Source organism: Bufo gargarizans, chromosome 11 (assembly GCF_014858855.1).
Source record: "Bufo gargarizans isolate SCDJY-AF-19 chromosome 11, ASM1485885v1, whole genome shotgun sequence".
In the NCBI taxonomy this organism is placed as follows: Eukaryota; Metazoa; Chordata; class Amphibia; order Anura; family Bufonidae; genus Bufo; species Bufo gargarizans.
In genome coordinates, this window is record NC_058090.1 from 37,719,525 (window position 1) to 37,744,299 (window position 24,775).

Genomic DNA, 24,775 nt, shown 5'->3' on the forward strand with positions numbered 1-24,775 from the left:
GTCACAGGCCCGACTGCTGGGACCCCCCAGTGATCATGAGAGCGGAGACCCCGTAACCCCTGCAGCTTCCCTGAAATGAATGGAGTAAGACAACCCCTTTAAAGGGAGTCTGTCACCACTTTTTTGCATGTTAGACCATTAAAATAGGGTTATTTGATCCAGCCAGAACATAAAAACGGTACCTTTGTGGTAGAAAACGGACTTTTCAATTTGCAGAAAACGAACTTATAAGATTATTTTCGGAGCCCTCTCAAGTGCCCAGGGCGGTCTCTCAATCCTCGGAGCCCCTGGCTGGCACCTCCTAAACGGCTGATAACTCCGCCCTCCGTGCGCCTCTGCCCGCCCGTTTACTCCCCTCCCCTGTCCCTTTCCACTGCGGCTGTGCGGTCCAAATCGTAGCGGGCGCATGCGCAATGCGATGCCCGCTCCTGGCAGGGCATCGCAATACCTATTGCGCATGCGCCCGCTACGATTTGGACCGCACAGCCGCAGTGGAAAGGGACAGGGGAGGGGAGTAAACGGGCGGGCAGAGGCGCACGGAGGGCGGAGTTATCAGCCGTTTAGGAGGTGCCAGCCAGGGGCTCCGAGGATTGAGAGACCGCCCTGGGCACTTGAGAGGGCTCCGAAAATAATCTTATAAGTTCGTTTTCTGCAAATTGAAAAGTCCGTTTTCTACCACAAAGGTACCGTTTTTATGTTCTGGCTGGATCAAATAACCCTATTTTAATGGTCTAACATGCAAAAAAGTGGTGACAGACTCCCTTTAACTGTATTGTTTTTTGTTGCTGACTTACTCCAATATGGACACGGCCACTAGATGGCAGTAGCTGTTATCTCGTGAAGATGTATAACATTGCTCAACAGAACAGCAACGAATGCAAATAATTACAAATAAAACGTGCACAAAAAAACAAACAAATGTGACTGTAAAATATCTAAAGCAGGGAAAGCAGTACAAGGCTGTGGGTTGAACCAAGGGGGCATTCAAGTGGTATCTATCTATCCTCTCAAATTCAGGACTAAATGCATAGGATAGGGACACATCCAGGGTGGGGGTATTTAAAGGGGTTCTGCAGGTTGTTTAAACTGATGATCTATCCTCTGGATAGATCATCAGCATCTGATCGGCGGGGGTCCGACACCCGGGACCCCCGCCGATCAGCTGTTTAAGAAGGCAGCGGCGATTCAGCAGCACCGCGGCCTTCTCACTGTTTACCGCAGGCCGAGTGACGTCACGACTAGTATCAACTAGCGTGGGCAGGGCTAAGCTCTGTTCACTTGAATGGAGTTTAGCCCCGCCCAAGCTAGTTGATACTAGTCGTGACGTCAGTGGGCCGGCGGTAAACAGTTAGAAGGCCATAGCGCTGCTGGAGCGCCGCTGCCTTCTCAAACAGCTGATCGGCCGGGGTCCCGGGTGTCGGACCCCCGCCGATCAGATGCTGATGATCAATCCAGAGGATAGATCATCAGTTTAAGGCTACTTTCACACCTGCGTTCAGGTGTCCGCTCGTGAGCTCCGTTTGAAGGGGCTCACGAGTGGCCCTGAACGCAGCCGTCTGGCCCTAATGCATTCTCAGTGGAGGCGGATCCACTGAGAATGCATCCGTCTGCCAGCGCTCAGCCTCCGCTCAGTGAGCGGACACCTGAACGCTGGAAGCAGCGTTCGGGTGTCCGCCTGGCCGTGCGGAGGCGAGCGGAGGCGAGCGGATCCGTTCCGACTTATAATGGAAGTCAATGGGGACGGATCCGCTTGAAGATGACACCATATGGCTCAATCTTCAAGCGGATCCGTCCCCCATTGACTTTCAATGTAAAGTCTGAACGGATCCGCTCAGGCTACTTTCAGACTTAGAAAATTTGACGCGCGTTTGTGTGATTCACTACAGTGTCCTATGGCCACAAACACCCCAAAAGTCGCTCATGTACTTTTTGGAGCGTCGGGCGTTTTACAGCGCGATCGTACGCGCTGTAAAACGCCCAAGTGTGAACCATTCCCATAGGGAATCATTGGTTTCTCCTTGTTGAGCGTTTTACAGCGCGTAGGAACGCGCTGTAAAACGCTCAGGTGTGAACCCAGCCTTATAGGAGCGGATCCGTCTGATGAAACATCAGACGGACCCGCTCCGAACGCTAGTGTGAAAGTAGCCTAAACAAACTGCAGAACCCCTTTAAGTCCATCCTGGATGTGTCCCTATGCCCAGTGTGTCTCTCTCTCTCTTTTCTTTTCTTTCTTTCTCATCTGTATCTAATCTCTCTCTATTTCATCTATCTCATCTTTTTCTCTATCTCTCTGTATTGCAAAAAAAAAAAAAAAAACACTAAATGAGTGGGTGATGTTTCTCTCATTCAGTATACCACAGATTACAGTTTATCACCCCCCCCCCCACATTTGTACATTTTGTAGATTTGCTGTTACCATGAAATCTAAGCAACTCCATAGGATGCCTGTTTAAATTCATCTTACTTGGAGTCTTCGAGGCGGGTGCTGCTTTATAATGCTAGACGCGGTTCCATGATCCAGAGGAACATCATAAGAAAGGGGCCTGGGTACTTTAAAGAAAGAAAAGAATCGGGAGTAAATACATAGGAATAGTCTTGGAATACTCCCATCATCAACTTTTAAAGGGGTTCTCCAGGAATTAAGAAAATGAAAATACGTAAATATTACTTTTATTCTAAATAAATTCCCAAATACCTTTCATTAGTTAGTGCTGGAAGTTCAGGCCGGGAGCTGGGCTGCGGACATCTGCAAGGGGCATAAGGGGTGCATTGGTTTTATTCACACCCAGGTCGGGGAACTTAAAGGGGAATGGGAATATTAATAACGCGTTTTTGGGGGGAGATTTCGCCTCTGCCCAGCCGTGTGCGTTTTGCATCCCTCCGGATATTATAACTGAATGCTAATGTCTCCCACTTCTACATTTTTTATTTGGCCTCAATGTTCACTTGCTGCCAATGTTCCTTATTTGGCGCTCTTCCAGATGCCCTGCCATGTACACACATCTCCTCGGCTGGCACACTGTCCCGAGGTCTTCCGACATGCTTTCCGGTTTTCTTGTCTACGATACTAATCTGGCACTCCCCAACCATTTATTTTATTTTTTGTCAAAAAAATTCCGTTCTGGCCGATGAGAACACTAAATTAATACTTTATTCTGGATATTTTTTGTCCCTTTGCAAATAGTCAACTGTGTAATTGTTCCAAGAAGTAATAATTAACATTCTGGAGGTTAAATATTATCGGTGCCCCGGTCGCCATAGTCGGCTGCATCACGTGACCTGAGCGCAGCTCCGCATGTCCACTAGTTAATGTTCTGATGAATCAGGGTAAATGATTGCCTGTAGTTTCTGTGTTTGATGTGGCATCACGTGGATCCGGGTAAAAGCAGAACGTATTACTGACCAAAGCAGAATAGAAAATTCCAAGAGAGTCAAAACTGCAAGGAAACAATCTTAAAGAGGAACTCTCGCCTCTCCTGACAGGTCTGTTTTAGTAACTATTTGTATTCCCATGTAATACCATCTGTTCTTATGACTCTATTCCTTTATTATTCCTGCTAGACTATATGAATTTTTAGCAGTCTGCAGTGAAGGACCAGATGGGTGTTACCAGCTGGGAGGGGTGTGTCCCTGCAGAGTCTGACACTATCCAATCAGTGCTGCCAGGGTCAGACTGTGCAGGGACACCCCCCAACTGGTAACGCCCAGCTGGACGTGCATTGCAAACGGCTAGTAACTAATTCAGAACTTCTAGCAGGAATAATAGAGGAATGGCACATCATACAGTCATAAGAATAGATGCGTCAGAATTGTTATTACACGGGGAATACAAAGAGTTGCAAAAACAGATGGGTCAGGAGAGGTGACGGCTCCTCTTTGACGTAGTTTTAACCCAAAAATTCTTTTAGACCTCACTTTCTGCAAGGCGTAAAAAAAAAGCTTTGAAAAGTGTGTAAAACAGCTGCTGTAGCTCAAAGCATGCGTGGCTCAGAATGCACCAAAAAGGGTAGAATTTAATAGTTGATCTACCCCATTGTTTGTTGGCCATTATGTAATTTTCTATTGGCCAGCCTGTAGCATCTGACCAACCTTAGGCTGCTTTCACACAGGTCCTTTTTTTTTTAGTGCTCATTCAGACGGCCGTATGCTATCCGCAAAAATGCGGATCCGTTTTTTTGCGGATTAGATGCTGACCTATTCACTTCTATAGGGCCCTTTTCTTTTTCCAAGGTTCCGCAAAATAAATGAAACATGTCCTATACTTGTCCGTGAAAATCAGGACATGGCCCTATTGAAGTCTATGGGTCAGCAAAAATACTGAATGCTATCCGTTTTTTTGCGGATCAGTTTTTTTGCGGATCCGCAAAAAAACGGATAGCATTCAGTATTTTTGCGGACAGCATACGGCCGTCTGAATGAGCCCTTATACTTTTGCATTTTTAGTGGACATTTTTTTGTGGTAAAAACTCCAGATGTTAGATCAGGGATCAGCACCCTCCGGCACTCCAGCTGTTCAGAAACTACAACTCCCAGAATGCTTCATTCACTACTGTGGCAGTTAGAAGAACAGCCGAGCATGTTTGCATGCTGGGAGTTGTAGTTTCATTGCAGCTGGAGGGCCGAAGGTTGCTGATCCCTGTGTTAGAGAAAGGTCTGTGGGAAATATCAAACACAGGACATACAAGTGTTATTTTTCTACTGGCGTTTTTATACGTTAGGTGGCATTTTTTGTCTTTCTGGCTTCTTTTTATAAAAGCCCAGCCTTTTACGTCATTCTTTTACGTCTGTCATTTTTTGACTGCAGCTGTGACAGAGCTGCCCAAATGTGAATCTGGCCTAATCTACATAAAAGCGCAGTCAATTATCCTCTAATGAGTAACAATTCTGCAATCTGTAAAACTAAAATCTCCCAAGATGCTTATTCAGTGTCTGCACAGAGCGTGCGCTGGTGCTGCCAGGGGCGGATTGGCCGTAGACCCTACAGGGAAATTTCCTGGTGGGCCGATGCCCGGAGCCCTTCTCACAGCCGCCAGCCGGGTACATAACAATCTGATGCTCTAAGCATTAATTAATGCTAGGAGCATCAAGTATTCCTGAACGCAACTGTTTCACTGTCCTCAGGATGATACCACCATTAAATACTGTGGTGGGGAAGGTAGCATTTTGTTCCTCACTGTGGTATTTGATTTTGCTGGGACGGTATCTTGTGCTTCCCTGTGGTATTTGGTTCTGCTGGGGCGGTATCTTGTGCTGCACTGTGGTATTTGGTTCTGCTGGGGCGGTATCTTGTGCTGCACTGTGGTGTTTGGTTCTGCTGGGGCTGTATCTTGTGCTGCACTGTGGTATTTGGTTCTGCTGGGGCGGTATCTTGTGCTGCACTGTGGTGTTTGGTTCTGCTGGGGCGGTATCTTGTGCTGCACTGTGGTGTTTGGTTCTGCTGGGGCGGTATCTTCTGCTGCACTGTGGTGTTTGGTTCTGCTGGGGCGGTATCTTGTGCTGCACTGTGGTGTTTGGTTCTGCTGGGGCAGTATCTTGTGCTGCACTGTGGTATTTGGTTCTGCGGGGGCGGTATCTTGTGCTGCACTGTGGTAATTGGTTCTGCAGGGGCGGTATCTTCTGCTGCACTGTGGTGTTTGGTTCTGCTGGGGCGGTATCTTGTGCTGCACTGTGGTGTTTGGTTCTGCTGGGGCGGTATCTTGTGCTGCACTGTGGTGTTTGGTTCTGCTGGGGCGGTATCTTGTGCTGCACTGTGGTATTTGGTTCTGCTGGGGCGGTATTTTGTGCTGCACTGTGGTGTTTGGTTCTGCTGGGGCGGTATCTTGTGCTGCACTGTGGTGTTTGGTTCTGCTGGGGCGGTATTTTGTGCTGCACTGTGGTGTTTGGTTCTGCTGGGGCGGTATCTTGTGCTGCACTGTGGTATTTGGTTCTGCTGGGGTGGTATCTTGTGCTGCACTGTGGTATTTGGTTCTGCCGGGGCGGTATCTTGTGCTGCACTGTGGTGTTTGTTTGGTTCTGCCGGGGCGGTATCTTGTGCTGCACTGTGGTGTTTGGTTCTGCTGGGGCGGTATCTTGTGCTGCACTACAGTACTGCTGGCCAAGCTACTTCTGTTGTCTCTGCCTACTTGTGTTGTCCCACCTTCTGTCCATTTGGACTCGCCTACAACATGGGACCACGTTAAGTATTTTATTTTATTTTTTCCCCAGGGCCTTTTTAAGTTCCCATTTCACCCCTGGCCACTGCGTATTCTGTGAAGTCCAGTTGTCATAGAAGGCACTGAAGCAGGGAACAAACTGTCCATTTTAGGAGACCAGGTAAACTGATTCACAACAAGCTTTTTGAAGATTATTAATACGATTGGACAGATTTACTAATGGGCATCTTAAAGCTACACCAGATTTGAAATTATTTTACCATCTATTACACAAACTATAAAGATCGGGATGAACAGAGGTCTAGGGAATAGTTGTTTGCGAGTCTACGTTCCTCCTGGAACACCCTTTTATTATTTATTGTTGAATTTTTTTAGTTTACATTTTTTTGCTTTGGCCATAGGGAAGGTTATAAGCCTAAATAAAATACTCTGTCCCTGAGTGTATTTGACCGCCTCCTAATGGACTTAGGAGTTGGGTTCCCCCACAGTAATAAGGTTGGAAGTCGCAGTCCTAGTCCATCCCTCTGTTTTATTCCTACTATTGTCTTCTGCAGTAGAGGAACCTTACTTTTTTACCCTCTAAAGGTCTTTGGCTTTAACCTACAAATATACCCATAAAGCCCCATGCATTACCTACTGAACCTCTTCCATACAGGGTCTCTCTCAATGGCGGGAGCTGACATTCAGATGTTGGAGCTTTATGACCCATTGTCCCAAAAGAAGACGTGCCGTTAAGTCCATCTGTTCCAGAGGTGGTTGTGTCTGGTGATACATACACATCCTTGCTTTCCAGAGGTGCCACCTTCCTCACTTTATGGTTTAATTTGGTATGGTTCACCCCCATTTCAGAGAATCCACCATCAAAAATTATATTTCCATGTTAAAATAGGTTGTATTTCTGAGTCCCCTCGGTCTTCAAGCACAGCAGAATTTCTCAGACGCCTGAATAACCCAGTAACTCAATAGAAAGTCTTCGTTCTTCATAGAGTTAAACATTTACATGGCTCAACTAGCAGTGCAATATTAAACTACGTGTTATGCAGCCAAGGGGGTAGTTCTCAGAAACAATGAGTTATGTGTTCAATATAGCATTGGGGCTACCTGTGACCTTCATACTACACACATTCTTCTAAAACTGTCCATCTACATTAGGTGTATGTTTGCCGTACCCCAGACCTGGAGGTATCTGCAATTTTGTATTGTTGTAATGTTATGTGTTTAATGTATTTGGCCATGCATTCCAGCAGAGGAGGAGTGGATGACGTTGGTTGGCAGAAACAGGGCTCCCCTCTTGGTAGGAGTGGGCTGGTTCTGCTTGCTGCCAGGAGTAGGAGTTCCTGTCCAGAGACAGAGGGGAGAGGAAGCACACTGCAGAGCTCCTGCTCCTGAGAACAATTAATGATTCAATGACTCAACTTCTAGAAAGCTTCTGAGAGACCAGACAGCAGCGTGATCAGCAAAATACTGCTTTACAGACACTGCTGCAAGGTGAGGGACTACGGCTCAGACACCCATCACCTATATTACCACTAGGCTAGAGAAAGCTCAAGCCTGAACCTTACAGTGGACACCTATACCCACAAGTGCTAGTCAATTGCTGCCCAACCAATCACCATATCTCCTCAAGTGATGGCAGAAATCGCACTATTGCTGCTGCTTCTGGATATAACACAAGTTATATTCTGCACTTAGTAAAAAGAGACTGTTATACATTCACTTCTGGTCTGATTCTTCAAACCACCTTTCCACTGCACTGATTCCCAGGTAACAACAGCTTGAGGGAGTACACCATGATACAACACCTCATCAGGGCCACTACCACTCCCATCCTCTGCACCAGCTCCTCAGGGGCTTTCTGCGCTTTCGCTGAGTGTGCTAATTTTGGCAGGATCAGACAGCCATCTAATGTGTATTAGGGCTTTTGTGCGATTCTCCCATTATCTTATTTGTGAAAGCTGTACTTCCAACAAACACATTGACTTATATATCTACAATGATAATTCTTTAAAAGACAACCTCTTTGATAAGACCGTCCTCATTTTGACCAGAATTTTCACTGATAGATTTTCTGTTTTTCTATCATTTCTGACACAACCTACCTAATAACAGTGACGATGGTCTTCTGGATGAATGGTGTGAGTAGCTTCACTGTGCTTGATTATATAATACAATTCTAATTCTGACATGGCAGAGATCCACCTGTTGTGCACAACTTCGAAGGCGTGTATGCCATAGTGGCAGATCCTGTGGCTGCTACGGGGTTTCTAGAGAGAGAAGACCTAATTGTCTTTGCCTTAAAGGGAACCTGTCATCAACTTTATGCTGCTCATACTAAGTACAGACAGGTGAGTTGATTTCAATGGTCTGTCATTTAAAAGTTAAATGTAAGTGGTTGCCGAGAACCAACATCACAATCATTGCAGACTGGGCCTGGAAAAGAGTCCCGGCCACCTGAGAAGAGTCCTGGTTATACATGATCTCCTGCTCTCCTGCCCACCTGCTGATGGCTGACAGTCTTTTTCTACCTAGAAGAAAACTGCCAATTATCAGCAGATGTGCAGGAGATTATAAATAACCAGGACTCTTCTCGGGTAGATGTGACTCTTTTCCAGGCCTGGGCTGCAGTGATTATGATGCTGGTTCTCAGCAACCACTTACTTTTAGCTCATGAGTGACACAGCGCTGAGATCAGCATGTCTGTCACCTGAGACCCCCTCGGCAGGGGTAGGTGGGCACAGATGTGTTTGCTAAGAGTCTCAGATTGTATTACATCACAATGAGGCTTACTTAGTCCATATATAATGCTTGCATCTATTTTGTTACTGCGTTGTTATCTTTTATTTCTGTGATTTTTTTTTGAACAGTTTAGTGCTAGTGCAAAATTAGCCTAACACTTGACTTCCTTGCCTTTTGATTTTTATTTTGGAGGAGGGCACTATTTCAATTTTTACCTTATGCAGCAGAACAGCTTGAACCCTCTTCTTCATATGTTAATATCCATGCTGTAACCTACATTGGCGCACCCAGGGCCATCCTCTTGCCTAAGTTGAGCTTCCACCTGATAGCCGTAGGACCAGCACCCCCGCCATCTGACCAGATAAGAATCGCCTGTTAATGCCACTCTATTTGTCTCTACTGCCTGCGCCTAGCTCCATTCACATGTCGCTCATTGATCCGCTCACATGTGTGCTTTGAGCCTTTTATATACTTTCTATGTGGGTGTTTTGGCATAACCCAGTATATTAGTATCTTGCCTCCTGATGTGACTTGTGGAGGATCATTATGCTTATATACCTTTTATACCTCCGGTTGTCTTTAGTGGAGGACTATCACCACCACATATATCTGTAGTTATATCTCTCAGTGGATGGTGCTATAACAAGTTGGGTTACTGGTGTATGTATCATATAGCCCCTCCTGTTTTACTTATCTTTTCACTAGAGTTATCTGACATATCAGGCGATTGGTTTGGTTCTACGGTTATTGTACTCTATCTTTTTGAGCCTGGTACCCCTTTTATCTTGGCACCATAAGGTTACCAGATGTACCTCATTTGCCCCCGATGAACCCTAGATTAGACAATTCTGGGGGCGGAAACGTGTTGGGCATGGTTTCTGATTATCAGTCTTTCAACGTGGTTTTTGATTACCAGTTTTTGGGCATGGTTTTTTATTTAGTTTTTGGTTATGGTTTTTGCTTATCAGTCCTTTTCTAGAACCAAGGTTTACGGTATCTAATTGGCCACTATGTCTATTTATCGCTGTAGATATCTAACAAGGTCTACTCCGTCTAGTAGACCTATCTTGACCTACTACAAGGGATACTATGGTCACATCCCCTATCCCTTCTTTCCTAGGTTTACCACCGATACCTCAGGATTTAGAGGGCATTCCACTGTCTTCATCCTGTCCCTGCTAGGTCAGGGCTGTCCAGGACTAGATCCGAAGACAGTGGGATCGCTCTCATCAGGGCATCTATTCCACTTCAGGTAGGGTAAAAACAGGGACACTATACAGTCATTTTTTACCTTTAGACATACCCTACCTGGCCATATATGGTCCATATATGGAATATATGTGTATCCTTTGTGTATTTGCTTGTTGGGATTGACTCCTTTTTTAACGGATCAATAACGTTTGTTTTAGGGAGGGTTTTTGTTTTGTTCTGAGATTTTTTTGCTACTGATATTGGGCCTACTGGTGGTTACTTTGTTGGTTCAGTTCTGTGATTATACTATGTAACCTACATTTGTAAGGATGAGGGAAGCATTTCCATTTCGACTTCACATCACAAATGTGCTCTAGGAGTCACTTACATTCATATCTTGACCTATTGATTCCTTCGGTGTCATGTGAAAATAGCTTCTCTATCATCAAATGATTCTGAGTTGATGTATTGACCATGATTGCTGCCGTCCCTAACCCTACAATGCCAGATCAGCAGTGTGACATATATTAGATGTTCCTCAGCTTAGACCACTACTTTATTAAATAAACTAAAAGGTTAAAGAGGTTGCTACAGAATTATTAAAAGGGGGATTCAAGCACCTACTAAAACAGACAGATCAGGAGAGGTGACAAGCAGCTCCTCTTTAATATATGTCTAGATACCTTGTATGCATGTACAGTGGTATTTTTTGGAACCCAGCAGCAGATGCTCAATTTTCTTGCAGCGCCTCCGCAGGTGGAAATCAAGAATTGCACCTTTTCTAATGAAATTAATAAACCGTGTGAGTAATATACAGAGGTGCCAGGTGTCCTCCTGAGTAAGAGATACTCTTCATAGACACACTTTTGCTCTGGCTTATAGATGAGAATCCTGAATAGAGCACTCCTATTATTATAAGCCAGACAACCCCTTTAAAGGGCATCTGTCAGCAGATTTGTGCCTATGACACTGGCTGACCTGTTACATGTGTTCTTGGCAGCTCAAGACATTGGTTTTGGTCCCATGTTAGTAGGTACCTGCATTGCCTAGAAAAATGATGTTTTATCATATGCAAATGAACCTCTAGGAGCAACAGGGGTGTTGCTGTTGCACCTAGAGGCTCTTCCCTCTCCAGGCATGTTGCAGCAGTCGCAGAAAGAGCAGAGCCTCTAAGTGTAACAGCAACGCCCCTGTTGCTCCTAGAGGCTCATTTGCATATATTAAAACATCATTTTTCTCAGCGATGCGACCACATATGAACATGGGACCAACACAGAGGCCTTCAGCTGCCAAGTGCACATGTAACAGGTCAGCCAGTGTCATAGGCACAAATCTGCCCTGTAGCAGTTTCATGGGTTACCACATCCCAACACACTAACCTCATAAAATATACACTGTAGGACACCAAAAGGCAAACCTATAAATTTTATTTGCTGCCAACCTACAGTCCTATGAAGTAAGCATTTTTCTAGACCCAAGTTGCTTTGTGGCCAAGCTATTCTCGCACTACACAATCACTTTGCTCAATTAAAGCGTTGTCTTTTAAATAAATCACTGCGAGTAGCACTTATATGAGCGTGTAGTAGTTCTAGTTAATCACACGGACTGGCAGCATTATCCGGAGGCACCAAAGGCATTTTACATTGAAACAGGAATCCAGCTGGGATCTCGTCCTCCCGGCGAAAAAACCTTTCTCAATCAAAGGGATTGGACTGAGCAGCCTGTGGATGACACAGCACACAATGACCTCCCAGGCTTGTTAGATGCCATGAAAACAAATGACTTATCTGTGTGAAATGTATTAATAGAATAGTTTTTTGTGGGTCTATTAATTATGACACAATTGTGTCTTATCAGAGCCTGAAGGGAATTGTTGGATGGCAATCTGTAATGATTTCCCATTTTCTGCTTGCTCTGCAGACCTCCATATGTATGTTGTGCCTGTCACAAGGAATACATTCGGAACTTGGCTGTACTGGTATTAGAGATGAGCGAATTTCTTGAAATTCGATTTGGGTCCAATTAAAAAAAAGAAAAATTGAATGGATATAAATCGATTCTACCCCAATCAAATAGGCTGTCATTGCCCTTAAAGTTGGTATATAACACACTCCTATTCTATTTCAATGTTGAAAGACTCTAGGATGAGAGAGATACACTCCTGGATTTCTGGGAAAATATATTAAAATTGGCACATCTTGCTATTTTAAATCTTTCCCAGAAACCCAAAGGGGCGTTGCCGGGTCTACAATACTCTGCGCATACTAGGCAGTTTCTATAATGAGAAAGAATACCCCCTAGACAATGTGTATGGTTTAGAGACACACAATCACAAAAAAATCTGGGTTCATTAGAATCCCAACTTTTTGGGAAATTCAGGACTATTCTAAACCGGTAGAATTGATTCACTCATCCTTAATTGGTATAATAAAAAAGGGTTCATGTGATGATGAATGGAGGAGAACCTTCCTATACAGAATATATATGATCTCAGCTTTGTTATTGATGGCAGCCAATGCCAACTGCTGCCAGAACCAGTCATGTTACCCACCTACATGGGATCTGGTGGTGCATAGTCAACACATGGAATATGCACATGCCAAACAACAGGGATTGTAAACTTGACTGCTCGTTATGGCAGTGGGTGTGGGAACCACTGTGTCAAACAGATTTGTCTGTGGGCTATTCCTAAGGGCATTATCCTGGCAGTCCCCTGTACAGAGATCTGGATTTCTCTGCAGGGGAACCACCAGGCTACTACCTCCTGGAGTAGTCTTTTTAGGACTGACAGCTAATCCTAAGGGACTGGCCGAGTTCAGGACGGACAGAGTATGAGCAATTCATTAAACCGTCCGAGGTCAATATAGAGGGTCAAGCACAAGTCAGGAAGCAGAGGGACAATATCCAGGAAACAGACAAAAGAAACCGCACACAGTACAGGATACTAGGAAGAGATGAAGCCTATTGCTCAGGCGCCTTCCTGCAGGGGAAGGTTCATTAAGTACTCCAAGGCAGCCAGCAGGGAGAGCACATACTGTAAGCTGGTGCTTTGTCCTATAGTGTGCAAACAAGGCCACCACTGCTGGATTGCAGGGTGGTCGTAACCATGGAAACTAGGAGTGTATAATGTGATGAAAAAAGGCAATATGGACAATCACAGTACATTAGTAAGTGCCTTGTATTAACTTCCTCTACATAATATATACCACTTGCTGAAGTGAAACAACCCCTTTAAGCTTCCTAGACCTCTGGTCTTTGGGAATCTGGTGATATTTCAGATGGATACAACAGTCTCCTGGTGTAAAAATCATTTTTTAAATGGTAGTCCAATTCACACTCAAGCTTCCCCTCCATCTTTCATACTGGCATGCTGCCCTGTAGTCTTTTGACGAGCTTTATGAGCAGAGATGCTCACAGTCAATCAGGTGTGGGATGGTCTGACCCCATTGTCAAGTGTAATTGTCCTTTACAGGGGCTTGCCGTGAGTATAAAATTGATGATCTGTCCTCAGAATAGGTCATCCATATCTGATTGTTGGGGGCATCTTAATCCCAGCACCCCCACTAATCAGCTGTTTGTAGAGGTTGTGGTGCTTCGGTGAGTGCTGCAGCCTCCCAACAGCATTCCAAGCATAGCATTGTACATTGAATGATGACTCTACTTGGTATTGCAGCCCAGGGCCATTCACTTGAATTGGACTAAGCTGCACATGTGACCAATGAATGTGACTCCACTGACCTAGGATGAAGCTGCGGCATGCATCGTAGCCTCTTTAGGCAGCTGATTGGCGGGGGTGCCGAGAGTCCAACCTCCACAGATCATATATTGATGGTCTATCTTCAGGACAGGTCATCAGTATTCTACTCCTGGAAAACCATTGTAATGCATCTGTGATGGTCTGAACATTTGTAAAAATGAAGAGTCGGCATTAGACCTTCCATAGAAAAGCACTTTATTGTGTTATTTACATGTAGGTGTATAGAAATGTAAACCTTATGTCATTAACTTAGAATAATTTGCGGGTCAGTACTATGATATTACATTACAGTTGGTGAAATAATTAAATTATATTCACAGAATATACATTCACGTGCATTCAGATGATGATGGTTTTAAGACAGTGGGATAGACACTGTGCCGTTAGCCCTGCTCCGGCTCCTCAGGTGGACTCCAGCGTCTGCCACGTCCTCAGCATGCTCCTCAGTCTTCTTCTCTTTTAAGCTGTTGATGAATCGCAGGGTAATCTCATCCCATTCTTCGGGGAGCAGCAAAAGCAGGAACCCAATGCAGATGATGATAGTGGCCCCCAGTCTTACCACACTAAAAATCACTTCATGCTTGAGCAGGTCAATAACTGAATGGGAAACAAAAAGTGAAAAGGGAGTTATGTTTTACTACAACCTATATGTATAGAAGGATTATGTATTTAAAGGGGGTATGCAACCCTTTGGAAAAACAATATAAAAACCACTGCAGAGTTCATACAATAAAAAAAACAAAAAACTATACTTATTCTGCAATCCCCTGCTGGCCAATCCAGTACAGATGCCCTGATCTTTACATACAAGCGGCTGGCATGGGAACACCCAGTGACTATGTGCCATACTGTTGGCCTCATCGCTCAGTGATGGAAGGCATGATGCCAAAAAGACTATTTAGCTGCAGCTTTCATGAGTCAGCCACACATACACAAAGAATTGGGGAACCACCAGAGCTTCTGCCCTGGATTGATGGGAGTCATGGAAGTGTACAACGTGGAGGAGGGCACCTTTACTAAGTTCCAGTCTTTTATAGCTTGTATGTCCAACCCCAGAGACCATACATACCAGATGCAGGAATAGGACATGGATCATCAGATAATATGAGAGTGGTGCTGGTCATAGAACACATTATTCATGGTCTTAAAACGCCAAGAAATGGAATCATTAGTGCAAGCCTTTGAATGGAAGAGTTGGTGGCAGTGGGCCCTCAATGACCTACAATGATCCTGAGCTACTGCACACATGATGTGTCTGCGCTTACCTAACCCACACACTCTGCATGCAGAATGCCATCAGGCTTCCCTCCTGTCCACAGCATCAAAACACACATGAAGGCCCCCCCCAGCTCAAGTCTGGCTTTGCCAAAAGACCTAGACTGAAACAGTACCTTAGCTGAGAAACATTTCAGTGCTGAACGAGGGTAGCTTGGCCCCCAGGCTCCCTTCCTGCTAGGCTCCTTTTTTTAGTGCTGTGAAATATTTCATAATGTATTTCTTTAATGAAACTGATCATGAGAAGTCACTATACTATAGCTGATGGTCTGCAGTTCATGCCTAGAGCACATGGAGTGGGTTGAGATCATGTAAGTATTTTGTGGGTCTTAGTATGGTGCCTCCTTGAGGCACTGTTTTCTCACTTTTTTGACGGAAGTACCTCCATAACATACTGTAGCATGGGTTGGAGACACATGAACATACAGTATGGGTCTATAGCAGGGGTGCACAACCTGCGGCCCGGGGGCCACATTCTGTGCGGCCCCCAACCATCTGGTAACAGACATGTATGCCTATGTCTTGTGGCTGCTCACATGTATTTTTCATGTATTTCTCCCATTAGAGGGGAGTCCTGGAAGTGTAACTAGACATTAATGTTATATATTGTGTGTTTAATATGCCATAAGTACAATATTTCAGTTGTTAATACACCTTTAAATTTTAATTTCGGCCCTCGTCATTGGTTCAGTCTGGCAATGTGGCCCCCAACCAGGAAACGTTGTGCACCCCTGGTCTATAGCATGCTATGTCCATAATGTCATTGCGTGCTTAATATATATAAGGTGGCCCAAACCTTTTCTAAAACCACAAAGGTGCAGCACCTTCTGGTTTCTTCAGCTGTGCTCGACTTTTCCATAAAAAGTATATATGATTCATACTCTCCTCCTCCTCATATTCAAATCCTCACTCGCTGATGCAAAACAGGCCTACTTCTCATCTCTCATATCTTCCCTGGCCCACAGCCCTAAACAACTTTTAACACTTTTTTAACGCTCATCTCAGCTGAAGACTTTGCCGCATACTTCAAACAAAAGATAGTCAACATCAGAGAAAGCTTCAGTACACAGTCCCCACAGACCCTCTACACAACTGCTCAGTCCTCTTCTTCCAAAACCCGCTTCTCCACCATTACAGAAGAAAAACTCTCTACTCTATGCTCCAGATCACATCTCACCACCTGTGCACTTGACCTAATCCCATCCCACCTCATCCCTAACCTCACCCCAGTGTTTATCCCAGCCCTAACTCATCTCTTCAACCTATCACTAACCTCTGGTGTCTTCCACTCTGGTTTTAAACATGCTACCATTACACCCATCCTTAAAAATCCTTCACTTGACCCATCTTCTTTGTCCATTTATCGCCTCATATCACTTCTTCCGTATGCCTCAAAGCTACTTGAACAACATGTCCATTCTGAACTGTTCTCTCACCTCTCCTCCTGCTCCCTCTTTGACCGGCTACAATCTGGCTTCCGACCCCACCACTCGACTGAGACTGCCCTTACCAAAGTCACCGATTACCTACTAACAGCCAAAACCAGAAAACATTACTCTGTCCTCCTTCTCCTTGACCTGTCCTCTGCCTTTGACACTGTCGACCACTCCCTTCCGTTGCAAACGCTCTCATCTCTTGGCATCACTGACCAGGTCCTCTCCTGGATCACATTATACCTCACAGACTGTAAGTTTAGCGTCTCCCACTCTCACACCACCTCCTCATCTCATTCTCTCTCTGTTGGTGTCCCGCAAGACTCTGTCCTAGGACCCCTGCTCTGCTCTATTTACACTTTCGGCCTGGGATATGTCAGAGTCCCATGGCTTTCAGTATCACTCTTATGCTGACAACACACAAATCTACCTCTCTGGTCCAGACATCGCCACCTTATTATCCAGAATCCCCCAATGTCTATCTTCTATATCATCCTTCTGTTACGGCCTCGGTGTGTGCTGCGACATTTTCGCCGCGCATGCTGGTTGCCGGTGGCAACTTTTTTTTTATGCATGTGTGCGCTTTCCCTTTTAGGATGTTTCCTTTCCCTGCTTTGGTGTGCACGGGGTTAAGGTGTGCTCGGTAGGTGTGGTGGGTGTGACCTCAGGCCTCCTATATGTTGGTGTGGTGGAGCCTGAGTGTCAGCTTGTTATGGAGCTCTGCTCCTGGGCTGAATGATATTGTCTGTGTGAGCTATCCTTATTTGTTATCTTGTATTTCTTGCTTTGTCTGTTGTCCTCTCCGGTGTGTTTCTGTCATTCCTCCCCCCCACCTGGTGTATGTAGTTATGGTGCAGGTTTTGCTTGGAGGTTTGATTGTTGTATGAGGCTCCAGAAGGGGTGTGCTTTTTTCCGGAGGGGTTTAAGCGAAGACTCGCCTGTGGGCTTTTCCAGCTTGGAGCCACCTTCCATCATGGCTACGGCAGGTAAGTGAGGATTGCATAGTTGTTACTGTGTAACTTACCCTGCCGTACTGTTTAGCCCATGGCCTTCTATCCTGCTTGCCACTGGGCCGTTTGAGACACCATTCATCCGTGGTGTTGGATGAATGGGTGGTCTCTGCCCTGTCATTAGGCCTAGGGCTTTGTAGGGATAGCAGGGTCAAAGGTTGGTGAGCATGAGCCCCCTTACCTTCTGAGGCTGACTCATGCGGTAGGAGTCTAAGGTGAGTTCAGGGTTGCGCTAGGTGGTGACCTGCTCCCTGTTCCTTCCTATCTGGCATTGCAGTCTCTGCCTTTGCACGGTGGGGGGTTTTCCCCACTCCCCGCTGTGACACCTTCTTCTCCTCTCGCTTTCTAAAAACGTAACATGGATAAAACAGAATTCATCATCTTTCCCCCGTCTTGCTCAAACCCCCCCCCCCCCCCAACAGACCTATCTATCACGATCACACTCTCCCCGGTCCACCAAGTCCGCTGCCTTGGAGTGACCTTGGATTCTGCCCTCTCCTTCCGACCCCGCATCCAAGCCCTTTCCACCACCTGCCGCCTCCAACTCAAAAACATCTCCCGCATCCGCGTTTTCCTTAACTTTGAATCTGCGAAAATGCTTGTACATGCCCTCATCATCTCCCGCCTAGACTACTGCAACATTCTCCTCTGTGGCCTTCCATCTAGCACCTCTCCAATCTATCCTCAACTCTGCTGCCCGACTAATCCACCTCTTACCCTCTTACTCCGCTGCCTCTCCCCTCTGCCAATCCTTTCACTGGCTCCCCATTGCCCAGCGAATTCACTTCAAAGTACTAACAAATAAATCCAAGGCCATCCACAACCTTTCGCCTCCCTACATCTCTGAGCTACTTTCCCCACACGCACTCTCCGATCCTCACAAGGCCTCATTCTCTCCTCTCCCCACAATCGCCTCCAAGATTTCTCCCATGCATCCCCCACGCTCTGGAACTTGCTACCCCAAAATATAAGACTCTCACCTACAGTGGAATCCTTCAAAAGAAACCTAAAAACCCACCTCTTCAGACAAGCCTACAACCAGTGACCCTGCTGCCTCTATACCGCTTCACCCGCACCTACTGTGTCCTTCTCCCATACCATGTAGATTGTAAGCCCTCACGGGCAAGTCCCTCCCTCCTTCTGTACCAGTTTGTAACTAGTCTTGTTTATGCCTAGTGCAATTGTCTGTCCTCACTTTACATCTCTGAAAAGGAAGATCCACCTTTCATTAACATGTACAGGAAATCTTAAATCTCACATCTTTTCAATTTAACCTCATTAAATTTTTGGGGGATTTTTTTCACTTATTTGGAAAATGGAAACTGTTACAGGGAATCTGTCACCAGATCTATACTGCTCTGAGGGCAGCGTAAAGTAGTGACAACCTGATTATAGCTGTGTGCCACTTATTTTCTATAAAATCCCACTTTATTAGTTGAAGTACAAGTTAGGGGGCTTATCAGTAGTGTTGAGCGAATCAAAGTTCACTAAGTGGACTTCATTCCGAATTTCTGGAAAAATTGAAGATGAATTTCGTTGTGCTTCGTGGAAACAAATGCATTTTGGAAAATACAGTGACGGAAAAAAATAAATAAATTATACACCCCTCATCCATTTGAGCACAAAGAGGCCATCTTGCTTGAAGATCCCACGCGGTGACGTATGATATCATCACGCTCCACGCGAGTTTCCTGCTGGATCTTCAAGCAAGATGGCCGCGGCGGCCTCTTCATGCTCAAATGGATGAGGTGACCTGTCCCCTTGAAGGAATAAAATGCAAGCACATATGATTCTGCTTAGCTCCTCCTGCTCCACCCGCAAAACAAAGATACTGGCCGCGTGCATTCCATATTTTGCAGAACGAAAGGGTCGGTGCCTAATAGAACAGTCCTATCCTTATCTGCAATGTGGACAATAATAGGACATGCTCTATTTTTTTTTTGCAGAACGGCCATGTGGACATACGGACACGAAATGCAGATGGAGTCAAATAGGCCGCAAAAAAAAATAAAAAGACAAGGGGAAAAAAATGTTTCATGAACCCTTAATTAGTAGAGGTCAACTGAAGACAAACAGCATATCACCTCCATAGACCTAGTGTCCATCAACATATGAACACAAAATTGCAGGATATTACTGTATAATACACAACAAAACCCACAAAATTACAGAGGCCCCCCTGTGTAAGTCTGGTTACCTGCCTCTTCCTTCCCGCCCAGTGCCCAGGACGTTCCTGCGAGAAGGATAAATCTGTACTCTTCACATTTGAAGAGCCGAGCACACCTGATGAAAGCCTAAGGGTCCACAGTGCTCAGAGCGGTGCTTCTGGCCTTTTTTCACAAAAGGTTTTGTTTACACTTTAAGAATTCGAAATGCTTTTTAGAACTTACCTGCATTCCCTGGAACACTGAGGACTGTCCCTATTGAAATGAGGATGGGATACGTTAAGACAACCCCGACATTCACTAAGATGTTGAAAGCTGAAAAAAAACAGGAAGATTAAAAGGTAAAAAAATATTTACAAATGTCCTGCAAATTGTTAAAGGGCATCTGTCAGCAGGTTTGTCCCTATGACACTGGCTGACCTGTTACATGTGCACTTGGCAGCTGAAGGCATCCATTGCTGAGAAAAATGATGATTTTCAAATATTCAAATGAGCCACTAGGAGCAACGGGGGCTTTGCCGTTACACCCAGAGGCAACTGTTGTGCCCTATCCACTTTTGACAGGACTAGGCAGTAAAAACTTCATCAAGGCAGGCCCTGTTAATCAAAGTGCAGAGAGAGCAGAGCCTCTAGGTGTAATGGTAACGCCCCCGTTGGTCCTAGAGGCTCATTTGCATGTATTAAAACATCATTTTTCTCAACAATGTGGGCACATATGAACATGGGACCAACACAGATGACGTCAGCTGCCAAGCGCACCTGTAAGGCCTCCAGCACACGAACGTGCGTGCTCCGTGGCCGTATTGCGGACCCTCAATACACGGGCACCATTCCGTGGGCATTCCGCATCACAGAAGTGGACCCATTCACTTCAATGGGTCAGCAAATCCGGAGATGCGGAACGGAACACTACGGAATGCTTCAGTGGGGTTCCGTTCCGTACTTCCGTCCCACAAAAAGATAGAACATGTCCTATATTTTTGCGGAACGGGCAGGACAGCCACGGGGCACACACGTTCCTGTGCAGGAGGCCTAACAGGTCAGCCAGTTTCATAGGTACAAATCTGCTGACAGATGCCCTTTAAAGACAACTGAACACCCTTGGAGACATTTTTTCTATCATTTTAAGCTAATTATTTTTAATTGGTATTTATAAAAAAATTTCCACAGCTTGTCTTTTACAGCCTTCACTTTCAGTGTATCTGCAGACTATCTTGCTTTCTGTTTTACAGAGTATCCGACAGGCAGCTACTGTGACGACTGGATGTATAGCCCTTATCTCTGACCTCTTGACAGCTCATAAACCCTCCTTATAGCTAAATTTGTATCAAATTGATAACAATAATGTCTTACATGAGTATTTATGAGCTGTCAGGAGTTCAGAGATAAGGGCTATACATCCAGCCATCACAGCAGCTGCCTGACAAAGGCTGTTGAAAATTTTGTGTGGACCAATTGAAAAAATGCTTTTTAGCCCAAAATGAGTAAAATGCAATGAACAAAAAATGTTTGCCTCCAAAGATGTTAATAAGCCTTTAACCCCTTCTCCCCCAACAAACAAGTCACATTGAAATTGGAAAAACCCTCCCACAAATATTTTTGTTGTAGATTTTGAATTTATATCTGAGTGAAATCTATTTGGCGCACAACTCAGGTGACTGAAGTGCATTTTAACCCATTTAGTGACATTTTGGTCTAAAGAGGTTTGCCAATATTATTATTTTTTTATCAAGTACCCACAGCATGGCCCCCTGAAACAGAAGATTCATACTTACATGCTCCATTGGTCTGTGCTGCCCCCGCTGTCTCCATCTTCAGGTTCCTGCACTTTTACAACCAGCTGGCCATGGGTATGGTCACATGCACTGTTCTAGCCAATGACTGGCTTTAGTGGTGACATGATAATTGTGGCCACATCACTGCTGGAGTTGAGCATGTCACTTTGCCCATGATGATGGAGAGTGCGGAGGCAGCATGGAGGAGTAGGTAAGTATGAATCTTCTGTTTTAGGAGACAGGCTGCAGGAACTTGATTAAGGAGTTTAACATTAATTTAAAAAATTTATAAGGATAGTTACATTTTTTCCCCTTTTGTGTTTGTGTCTTTTTCTTCAATTTAGCTTTGAGACCTTGAATTTAGTGTGAGAAATTGTAGGTTTTTTTCGGAGAACATACCTTTTTTTTATTTTTAGGTGGAAGATTAAAAAAACTGCAATTTTAACATTATTTTGTGAGTTTTATGTTTATAGCATTATCTGTGGGGTATAAATAACATAACTTTATTCTGTGGATCAGTACAATTACAGTGAGGCCAAATTAATATGGTTTGTATTATAATACTTGCATAATAAAAACGCTTGTTTTTACAAAACAATTTGTTGCATTCCAAGACCCAGAACATTTTTAGTTTTCTGATGACCGAGTGTGAGGGATAGTGTATTTTCTTCCCATTGCCCTCCCTTTCCTCCTCCAGCCTGGTTGGGATCACAGCCAGCTGAAAGGTAGGGGGGCTGATTTAAGCCTTCATATATTGGGCTCTGTAGAAGGTAGAGATGTGGGCCTGGTCTTGTTTGCAAGCTGACAATCTATGCTTTTAACAAGACCATTAGCTGCTATAGGTAGGATGATATAGCCTTTAGAAATTAGGTCAGGAGTGAAAGCAGCTGAAACCTGCTTTCACTTTCAACTGCTGCCACTCCCGACCTGATTTATAAAGGCTATATCTCCAGACATAGAAGAGATAATCCTGTGAATCTGGTCTTGTTTTAGATTGCTAGCTTTCAAACAAGACCAGCTCTGTTCGGGTTGAACTATTACCCCCTTTTCCCAAAGCAAAGCTCAGGCAAAACTGTTAATGACACAAGTGAATAACCGTTGCTAAATAGAAGCCCTGCAGATTCATAGATTAGGGAAAAAAACATAAAAAAAGGTTTTTTAGGAAGACCCATTTCTACTCACCTAACCAAAGACCGGCAACTCCACACAGATATCCCCATGGTAAGGCAGAGAAGGATGACCAGTGCTCTACTTTGGTAAAATAAAGGATGATGGGAGTACATGAGATGAAGATTAAATTGAAAAATCCTAAAGTAGAAAAGAAATGTGCTGCTTCACCGAAGTTCGCCGTTCCGAGGAACATCTTGAATAAAACCTGTAACAACAAGAATGTCACTTGTTATAACATCCAATTAGTAACAAACACTTAAAGGAGCTGTCTAGTATTAGAAAACAAAAATCTGTTTTCATTCCCTCTTTCCAATGGTCTGTGTCTGGTATGCAACTTAGCCCCATGCTGAAGGGCAACCACAACCCGCATTAATTCCTGAGGCAGGGTCTATTTGTCCCTAATTTACCAATTGAAGTATGCATACCCCTGGTCAGTGAAGTGCGCCCCTGCACAGTTTCATAATGTTAACATTGATTGGACAGTGTTTGAATGTGTAGGGGCATATCTTTTTAACCACCTGTTGCTGTGGGAAAAGTACTTAACTGTTCTTCCTGAGTTCTGCCTGCTTTAACTGCTGATATCTACTGAATGGTAGCAGCTAGAAGCATGCAACTGGTCTTGTTTGAAAGCTGGCATTCCAGATTAAGAGCATTAGTCCAAGCAACAGAGCTGATATCACTGTTAGAAATTAAGTCGGGAATAATCGGGGGTCAAACCTGCTTTTACTTTCATTTCAGCTGCATTCACTGCATCCCGATTTCTAACAGTGATATCTTCCCATGTACTGAAGATAATGCTGTCATTCTGGTATTGTATGCAAGCTTGGAATGTCAGCTTTCAAACAACAAAGCCCACATCTCTTGCTGCTACCAAACCATAGATATAAGCAGCCCCCTGCAAAATAAAAAATTATAAATTTGAAGAAAAAATTAAAAAGTTATGACTGCTAGAACACAAAGGAGGAAAATATTATTGGTCCTTAAGGCTAAAATTAATGATGTCACTAAGGGGTTAAAAATGCAATAGTGTCTCCTGAGTTGTGCGTCAACAAGATTTACTGCAGACACACATAAAAAATCTGCATTTTTGGGGGGATAAAGAGCATCTTTCATCAGATTTGTACCTATGACACTGCTGATCTGTTACATGTGCGCTTGGCAGCTGAAGGCATCTGTGTTGGTCCCATGTTCATATGTGCCCGCATTGCTGAGAAAAATTATGTTTTAATATATGCAATAAGCCTCTAGGAGCAACGGGGACGTTCCTAGAGTCTCTGCTCTCTCTGCAACTGCCACACCCTCTGAATTTGGATTGACAGGACCAGGCAATAAAAACATGATCACACTGGGTCCTGTCAATCAAACGGCAGAGGGTGCGGCAGTTGCAGAAAAAGCAGAGCCTCTAGGTGTAATGGTAACACCCCGATTGCTCATTTGCATATATGAAAACATCATTTTTCTCAGCAATGCGGGCACATATGAACATGGGACCAACACAGATGCCTTCAGCTGCCGAGCGCACATGTAACAGGTCAGCCAGTGTCATAGGGACAGATCTGCTGACAGATGCCCTTTAACAAGACAAATGGTAACCTTTTTTTATGGCAAGGAATCTAGATGTAGCTTGAGGTAAAAGCATACTCTCCAACTCTCCCTGAAGGTCTGGGAGGCTGCTGGAAAAAGGGTAGACATCCTGAAAGAGGTGGGCAAATCTTCCAGGTTTCAAGGACTCTTCCGTGCAACTTCGGAGATTAGTATCTGTCTGCACTGGGACTCCTACCATTCATGAGAACAGTCAAGCATGGGCACTGCCACTCATTTCAAAGCCTACTGAGATACTGTAGCAGTACAGCACTTGGCTGCCTTCATCAGTCTCATAGACTTTGGATGGAACGCAGTCACAGCACCCATGCTCAATCATTGCTCCATTCAGACAGGGAACATGGTACCCAGGGGCATTACTAGGCTAAAACCTCCTGAGCCCTAAACATTGTGACTAATGGCACATTTAATTGTATCACTGTCCTCAGGAGCCATTGGCTCTCGTGCCCCAGCGTAAATCACTCTTATAGGCCTGAAGCCTATTAGAGGTTGCATCAACAAAGAGTCCT

General features: G+C 44.7%; 2 protein-coding genes across 3 annotated transcripts in view; both read right to left on the reverse strand.

Annotated features, from left to right (window-relative positions):
* CCDC198 (coiled-coil domain containing 198) overlaps window positions 1-7,082 on the reverse strand; it is a 37,672-nt gene extending 30,590 nt beyond the window's left edge. For both annotated transcript variants that reach the window (XM_044272704.1, XM_044272703.1), the window contains exons 1-2: window positions 6,786-7,082; window positions 2,465-2,550 (exon numbers count right to left, since the gene is read on the reverse strand). In XM_044272704.1, the coding sequence (XP_044128639.1) occupies window positions 2,465-2,550; window positions 6,786-6,996 (297 nt within the window). In that variant the 5' untranslated portion in view covers window positions 6,997-7,082. The remainder of the gene's footprint in view (window positions 1-2,464; window positions 2,551-6,785) is intronic.
* Window positions 7,083-14,014: 6,932 nt separating this feature from the next.
* Window positions 14,015-24,775, reverse strand: part of SLC35F4 (solute carrier family 35 member F4) — a 231,764-nt gene continuing 221,003 nt past the window's right edge. Inside the window, exons 5-7 of the mRNA XM_044272248.1 lie at window positions 22,677-22,869; window positions 19,945-20,034; window positions 14,015-14,433 (exon numbers count right to left, since the gene is read on the reverse strand). Of these exons, the coding sequence (XP_044128183.1) occupies window positions 14,192-14,433; window positions 19,945-20,034; window positions 22,677-22,869 (525 nt within the window). The 3' untranslated portion in view covers window positions 14,015-14,191. The remainder of the gene's footprint in view (window positions 14,434-19,944; window positions 20,035-22,676; window positions 22,870-24,775) is intronic.